The 7,538-nt window shown below is 40.1% G+C and overlaps 1 protein-coding gene across 2 annotated transcripts; it reads left to right on the forward strand.

The window, feature by feature from the left end:
• Positions 1–3,632: 3,632 nt before the first annotated feature.
• On the forward strand, positions 3,633–5,728 carry LOC105050246 (zinc finger A20 and AN1 domain-containing stress-associated protein 8). Of its 2 annotated transcripts, XM_073242635.1 has the most exons (4): positions 3,633–3,790; positions 3,902–3,958; positions 4,037–4,097; positions 4,793–5,728. In XM_073242635.1, exon 4 carries the CDS (start codon positions 4,831–4,833, stop codon positions 5,344–5,346), a length of 516 nt encoding a protein of 171 aa, XP_073098736.1. In that variant the 5' UTR covers positions 3,633–3,790; positions 3,902–3,958; positions 4,037–4,097; positions 4,793–4,830; the 3' UTR covers positions 5,347–5,728. The 2 variants fall into 2 exon arrangements, with proteins under 2 accessions (XP_073098736.1, XP_010928496.1); XM_010930194.3 differs by lacking the exon at positions 4,037–4,097 and having other exon boundaries at positions 3,635–3,790.
• Positions 5,729–7,538: the final 1,810 nt, after the last annotated feature.

The raw sequence follows: 7,538 nt of genomic DNA on the forward strand, positions 1-7,538 counted from the left end.
GAGGATGCTACGCGGTGATAGGATTGTGCTGGAGGGAAAGAAGGGGAGCAGAGGATATTATTACCTGGCAGAAAATTCAGTGCGAGGTGGAGCTTTCGGAGCCAGACGGAGCCCAGAGCGAGGTAGAGCTCCAAGAGGCAGATCGGGCACGAGACAGGAGACTCGGGAGGACGAGAGGCGACGTCGTAAGATGAGATTCCTATTACCGCATGACGATGCCCCGAGCAGGTCTCAGGTCAAGAGGAGCACAGCATACGACGGAGATGGGATCGAGCAGCCTGGCTCAACTCCCATGTTTACCCATCTATGATCAGCAAGCGATTGCCCCAGAGCATGAGGGCAAGGAGATCCAGAAGCTCTCGAAGTTTGGAGGAGGCCGAATATCGAGTCGAGGTGAAGATTATTAGGATTTAATGCCTCAAAATTCAGTCCACATTGAGCCTACAGCAAGGTTTAAGACGAAAAATGGAGTCCAACGAGATCAAGATCATCCCAAACGGAGCTCGGATGGAGGAGATACGAGCTTTTGAAGTCGGCACGAGACCCGAGGTGGTGGAGGACCGTCGGTGGCCGGCGGCAGACCGGCAGAGCGGCAGCGGTGCGCGGCCCAGGCAGGGCCAACGCACGGGACGCGCGACCCAGGCGCGTGGCCCAGGCAGCCCAACCGGGCGCGTGGCCTAGCTGGGCCTGTACCTCGGTCCACCGTAGACCGAGCGATCCACGGCTGGGCCTGTGGACCGCATGGATATTTTTCATGCATTTTTCACGGTTCACGATACTATTTCATGAACCAGAACGTGATCGAACGGTGTGGGTGACTCTCGATCTTGATCAACAGTATGGGACTTGATTTGGGTTGATTAAGGAGTCCTGAACCTAATCTAAGTCATGTTTGAGCTTATAAAAGGTCAGGAACAATGAATTGTGGGTGTGGTCTTCTAGTTTTACTGCAAATCACCGTACGGAGCCATATGGAACCCGAGAGGAGAGAGAGAGAGGCAGAAGCACTGAGAGAGAAGGAGCAGGAGGCTCTTGGACAGCAGACGCCAGACACTTCAGGGGTTCCGGAGGTCTTCCAAGAGAGAGAGCTTTTGTGAGGAAAATTTCTAGTGAGAGAGAAATTGGATGTACGACGGTTGAGGGTGAGATCTCCTCTTATAAATTTTTTTTTTCATAGTGAAGTTTGCATGTCCCGTGAAGGCAAGTCCTTTTGTGGCTGATCCACATATTTTGATTGTTTTGTTTTGTTTCTTCTTTCTTCCTGTTGCATCGCATGATACTGAAAAGGTCTTGGAAGGTAGTGTCCTAGCCAGATATTCATCCAACAGAAAGATCTGGCACTACATATGAATAATCGAATGAAATTTGCCGTGAGAAAAAATGGTTAAACATTTATGTAGAAATTTTATATCTATATTAGAGCATTGTTTCTCTTATACTATTATAATGAATACTTAAAATAGTTTTGTTATTGCTTTATATTTATGTTACTAGTAGGATTTTCCTATGAGAGTGAATTTTAAAATATTTTTTATCTCGTACACAGGAAGTTTTCAAGGTGAAGTAAGGTAAGATTTGAATTATGAAGATGCATTATTTTATACAATAAGGCAAAGTTTGATAATATACATGAATTGAATAAAATTTATTTTGAGAAAAAAATATGATCATATATAATTTTAATTTGCATCACAAATGAGTTTCATTTTATAAAACAAGAGAAATATAATTAAATCAAAATTTTCCTATACATTAAATATTCATGGACTAATGTTTGACATCCATGTATGCATGCACATATAAAACATCAATGTCATTTAAAACATTTGTTTCCTTGTCGTTTAAAACATATGGATCCCTATAATTTAAAACATCCATGCAAAACATCCAAATTTCAATTCTACTTTCTTTGCCTAATTGCTATGGTATTTAAAGCTAGAGTTTCTATAATCACTCAAATATTTTTAACTAAAATAGAAATACTTTGCTTGTCAAAATTCATGCTAGTACTATCTTTATTTGTTATTTCATGAATCTTATTTGAGTTAAATATAATTGTTGAATAACCTCATGTGCTTCTCTCTCTCTCTCTCTCTCTCTCTATTTTTTTTTTCAAAATTTTCTCTTGAGATACCTGTCTCTGTTACGGGGTCATATTACCTCAATCAATATCCTTGAAACTCAAGAGCTCTCGGATCGATTAGAATACTGATGCGAGTCTTGACTGTGAATCTCATCAAAAAGCCGACCTCATCAGAAGACGACCTCTTCAGGAGACCGACCTCACCAAAAGACTGATCTCATCAGAAAATTAAACTCACTAAAAGACCGACAGTCGAGCTCATCAGAAAGTCAACGTCATCAGATGGCCGACCTCCTTAGAATGTCGATCTTTGACACATAGCAATATCGGAAGACATTAGTCTCATACCAATCTCCAACCTACTTAGTTTGTATTAGTAGGACATCGATTTTAGTCGATCTGTAGGAGAAATATCACGATACCACATCAGCTAATTTAAAGATATCGGATTTGATCGATCTCATCAGACTTAGCTAATTTTACTCAATCGGTAAAGCTTCAAATCAGATATCTTCCAGTTATATTACAATTAGATTATAGCTGTGATACAGCTATTTTTCAGTTCTGCTATTGTTGTCTTCTAGCTACGTTGCAGCTATTGTTTACATAGATGAACAACCCATAATTTTCATACAGCTGGTCATTCTTCATATTGGTAAACAACCTATGATTTTCATACAGTTGATCATTCTGTTATCACAAACTAACAGCTTAATAAATTTTTAATAGCCTAACAGACTTTTCTAACGATCTAAGCAAGCCCAAATTCTGTTAAACTCTTTCTAATTTCTCCACTGAAGAAAATCTGAGTTCTCTCTATTCCAATTTACACTTCTTGCTCTCTATTTCTCTATTTTCCACTATGTATTCTCTGGATCCCAACTTACTTAAGCATCAAAAGATTCTAAATCGAAAGATATCGCATCAATTTTAAGACTTCTTTGTGGTCTTCATCGATTTGACTCCTATCAGCTCTCTAGCTCAGTCCAAAATCGTTCTCATCATCTTTTCTCCATAGCCTTGCAGCAACAATCTCAATAATATACCTCTGTCACCTTGCATGCTAAATAGCACTTTATTTTAGATAATCACATGTCGCTAATCCATCCCGCTTTAACTGAAAATTCATGGGCACTTCGCAGTAACATGAATTTAATTATATCCAAACGAAAAACTAAGCTAGCACAAAGTAACCTTAGCTTAATCACACCCAATGGCCAACACGGTTGCGCACAGAGTCCCGGTCCCCGTTGGAAATTTTTTACTTTTTTAAGTATATCCTGTGGGCTCTTTCGGGGTAACCAAGGCATTTGTTGTGAATAGAAAATTCTGAAAAGGTACGGGAGAGAAAGTCGCGGGCAGATCCGTACTTGCCCGAACAGGAAAAGAAAAAGTAATACGTCCAACGTGAAGTAGCCCCCAGACTTTACCAGAAAAATAAAAAACAGTCTCGTCGGCGGCACCACTCGCGAACAGCGACGTGGACGCATCAGAGCCGGCCTCCCCTATCCCTTTCCTACGTGGCAAAGGGCGCCGCATGGGCAGCGCGGGCAGCCTTCACCGGCTCGCGCTGGCAGCACAAGAAATCTATCTTATAAATAGCTTCTCGCCTCTCTCCAACATCAAACCTAATTCTCTCTCTTGCTGAACGACTCCCCCTTTTCTTGCCCTCAATTCTACATCACCGAGGCGACTCCGTTCTCTAGGGTTAGACTTCGGAACTTTTCCTGATTTGCTCTTTTATTGTTTCCTTTGATTTAACTTTGGAATTTGGTAGATTGGGGGTTTCTCACGTCTTTGTTTATGTAATTGGAGCAGGAATTGTCGAAGGCCGTAATTCGGAACGCAGAAGGCCCTTCCTACGGAGAGAGACAGGTGTGTGTTGGATCCTTCCTGATGGGCTTTGTATTAGATTCTCTATTACGTGATTGGTCTCTTGTTTTGTTTTTGTAGATTGGATTTGGTCTAGGTTTTGTTTTTGTTGCTGCAGGAGCGTTGATGAGGTTTCTTTATGGTAATTGTGTTTTTTATTCTGTTCTTTGCAGGAAATTACTGATTCGTTGCAAGATTTTTCCTTTGTTCTTTTTAAAGGCGCTTTCTTTTTAAAATTTTTATTCCTCGCTTTCTGCATAGCCATACTGATTTGGGTTCGATAATACTTATATTGGGTTTAAACTTACAAATTTTGAATTTCGGGTACGCTAACATATACAAGTCAGGACTCTGGCATCAAGATCCTTTTTGAATTCCGTCTGTTTAGAATATGCCTTCTGATTTATCCGTGTTCTTGGTTAAGTATACTCTCTGATGTACTCTGACTAAAATTAGAAAAATTCCAATATCGAATATGCTTTGTTAGTAAAAGTCCAATATCAAATTTTTACAAGTTCTCTGGTCTTGTTAAACAGATTCAATGTAGAATAATCCAGATAATGTTGTGCAAGGGATGTTTGGTGTCCTACAGCACACTTTAACTCCGTTATGCTTCCTTTTTTATTGAAGTTGTGGCCTTACTTTCTGCCTAGGCATGTGTTTACTATTGTCTTGAAATAAATTAGCTTTACTCTCAGGTTGTCAATTCTTCTTCTTTTGATGGAGTAGCAACATAAGATATGTTAGGTTTAGGGTATATATATGGTTAAGAGTCTTTCCTGTACTTGTGATGAGGTATCTTGATTATGTTGATGGTTTGTTATTATTATTTTTCAGGATTTTGAGATAACAATTGGTGGAGGAGGGTTGAAAATATGGAGCACGACAAGACTGAGTGCCAAACTCCTGAAGCTCCAATTCTTTGCATCAACAACTGTGGATTCTTTGGGAGTGCAGCAACCATGAACATGTGCTCCAAGTGCCACCAGGATCTGATATTGAAGCAGGAACAGGCCAAACTGGCATCATCATCCATTAATGACATTGTAAATGGCAGTGGTAGTAGCAGTGGAGAAGAGCCAATAGTTTCCGGGAATGCAGATGTAGCTGTTGGCCCAGTGGAGCCAAAGACCATCTCCGCACATCTGTCTGATTCAACAGTCATAAGTGAGGGTGGTGAGACAAAGGTGAAGGTTGGCCCAAATAGATGCAGCACTTGTAGGAAGCGAGTCGGGTTAACCGGGTTCAATTGTCGTTGTGGAAATCTTTTCTGTGCAACACATCGCTATTCTGAGGAGCATAACTGCCCATTTGATTACCGAACAGCAGGCAGGGATGCTATAGCCAAAGCCAACCCTGTTATCAAAACTGAAAAGCTTGACAAGATCTAGAGACATGGACAAGAAGGTTGATGGAATCTGGGAAAGCTTGTCTTCTGGTCTATGGCTTCTCGAGTCATGCTGGCTCCTTGTCTTCATAGGTGTCCTTTATTGCCATAAATGGATAGAGGCATGACGCTGAGGCATTCTTGTAGCCTGAATAACTCTGGTTGGGTGCAGAAGGTTTCCATGTTGGCTATGGTGTGTAAGCTTTTTATTTGTGTCGTGGATGATTTAGAGTTCTTATGATGTGGCTATCTTTATGATATTCTGTTGTATCTTCTGTATTGTGTTTCAGCAGTGATAGTGCCCTAGTGATGTGAATGGTTTATATCTTCTTTGTGTTTCATTACTATTTTTGTGAAATGGAGTTACAAGGGAAGATTGGGGTTCACATTGATGTCCTATAATCTGGAAATTATGATCATTTCTTGTTTTACTGTAATCTCTTTCCAATCCTTAGATCTAATTCTGGAATTATTGTTGATTGTTTATTTGATCCTGTTATCTGGTAAAAATAACATCATATATCTGATACTTGTTGCTTCATCTGGTTTGTACGTGATGTCGGTGTTTTCTTCCTGTGGTTGCGAACTATCATGAAGCAGCTAAAGAACTTGTTAAGCAATATGTGGTCTGTATGAAGCCATCTCTAGCTAGAAAAATAATTGGATGAATTATTGATAATGCTCATTTCTTCTTATTATATGTTATAGCATGCTACAATGAGATTTCAGAAATATGCATTTGCAAGTGTATGTCCAGTAGTCTATTTTAGTGTCCATTACATTTCACAAGTTGGACTGGTGTAAAGAAGAAATATTGAATATTTGTGGCCTTGAACATATTGTGTGTTTTTTCTTACACATTCTGTTAGCAGTTTATGCTATTGCTATGTGTTGTAGGGAGTTTATAGCATGCCACTTCTGTGTGTTGGAGGGACTTTATGATATGCTATTTCTATGTGTTGTAGGGAGTTTATGAGTGTCTGATAGAATTATTTGGCCTTCTGAAAAATGGCTGCCTGGGCATATGTGGGCTTTCTAGCCATGGTGCCAGGCAATGCATAGGCTTCTGCCTTCATGGTTTTGGATAAAATTGAGTTATTTGGTTTTCTGAAAATGGCTGCCGGGGTTCCTGTCGGCTGTCTAGGCAGGGCTGCCTTGCAGTGTATGGGCTTCTGCCTTCATGGTTTTGCATGAATTTGAGCTATTAGGGCTTCTGAGCATGGCTGCCCTGGGTGCCTGTAGGATGGCTTCTTGGCTGCATTTAGGCTCCTGCTTTCATGGTTTTGCACAATGTTTGGGTGCAGAGGATGAGAGAATGGTTTATGAATTAGTACTGGATATTGCCTAGATGATATTTTCCATCACTCATGGCATTTTTTTTGCAGGTTATGCTTTTTGAATTATAGTCTATAACTAGGCGCTAGTGCCTTGTAAAACATTGCTTTCTTTATCAATTCTGGTTTTGAATATATGATTGTTCTTATCAATATGCTAGGATTTAGTGGTCACATATGCTTGGAGGCACCTTCAGTCTCACCATTAGTGCAGCATACAAGTAAGCTGGCTAGTTCAATGAGTTGCATGGATTTCTTTTTGTGGGTTCTCACTAAATTGGGTCTCTAAGACTATCCTTCTCAAGAGAGATTTTAGGAAAGTAATTGCCAAATTATTCTTCTGTGTGACATCTGCGGAGCTTTTGTGAGTGTGTGAGGGGAAGGTAGTAATGATGTTTTGGGTTCACCAAATGATGGTGGGGTTGAAACGATTACTATATGTGAATTGTATGACTTAGGCATTTAAAAAATCTGAAGGTTATTTATGAAGGCCATGTCACACTATTCTGGTCAAGTGTGAGTTCTTGTGAGGTCATGCAGGTAAATAGCTTTGTGTATTTGAACATTGTCCTGTCATGCTCACTTTAGATCCTTTGGTCACATTATTCTTACAAGCTGACTATAGAGGTTAGTGTACATTGTTATGGATGCATGCAACCTAAACTTCAGTGCTTGATTGCTTGCATGATCATTACGAGGTGGATTAAGATGTTTAGCTCCAATGGTACATACAATCTCATGTGATTGGACAAAATCGATGGTTTTTATTTATTTATTTATTTATTTTTTGTTTTGGGGGTGTTTGGGGGGGGGGGGGTTCCCTTTGTACATGTGGTTGTGGATGATAAAATGGCATTTAATG

This window comes from Elaeis guineensis, chromosome 8, assembly GCF_000442705.2.
Source record: "Elaeis guineensis isolate ETL-2024a chromosome 8, EG11, whole genome shotgun sequence".
NCBI classification, from domain to species: Eukaryota; Viridiplantae; Streptophyta; class Magnoliopsida; order Arecales; family Arecaceae; genus Elaeis; species Elaeis guineensis.

Excerpts from the sequence above, each read along its gene's own strand:
- LOC105050246 (XM_073242635.1), top strand. The coding sequence starts at position 4,831 with ATGGAGCACGACAAGACTGAGTGCCAAACTCCTGAAGCTCCAATTCTT.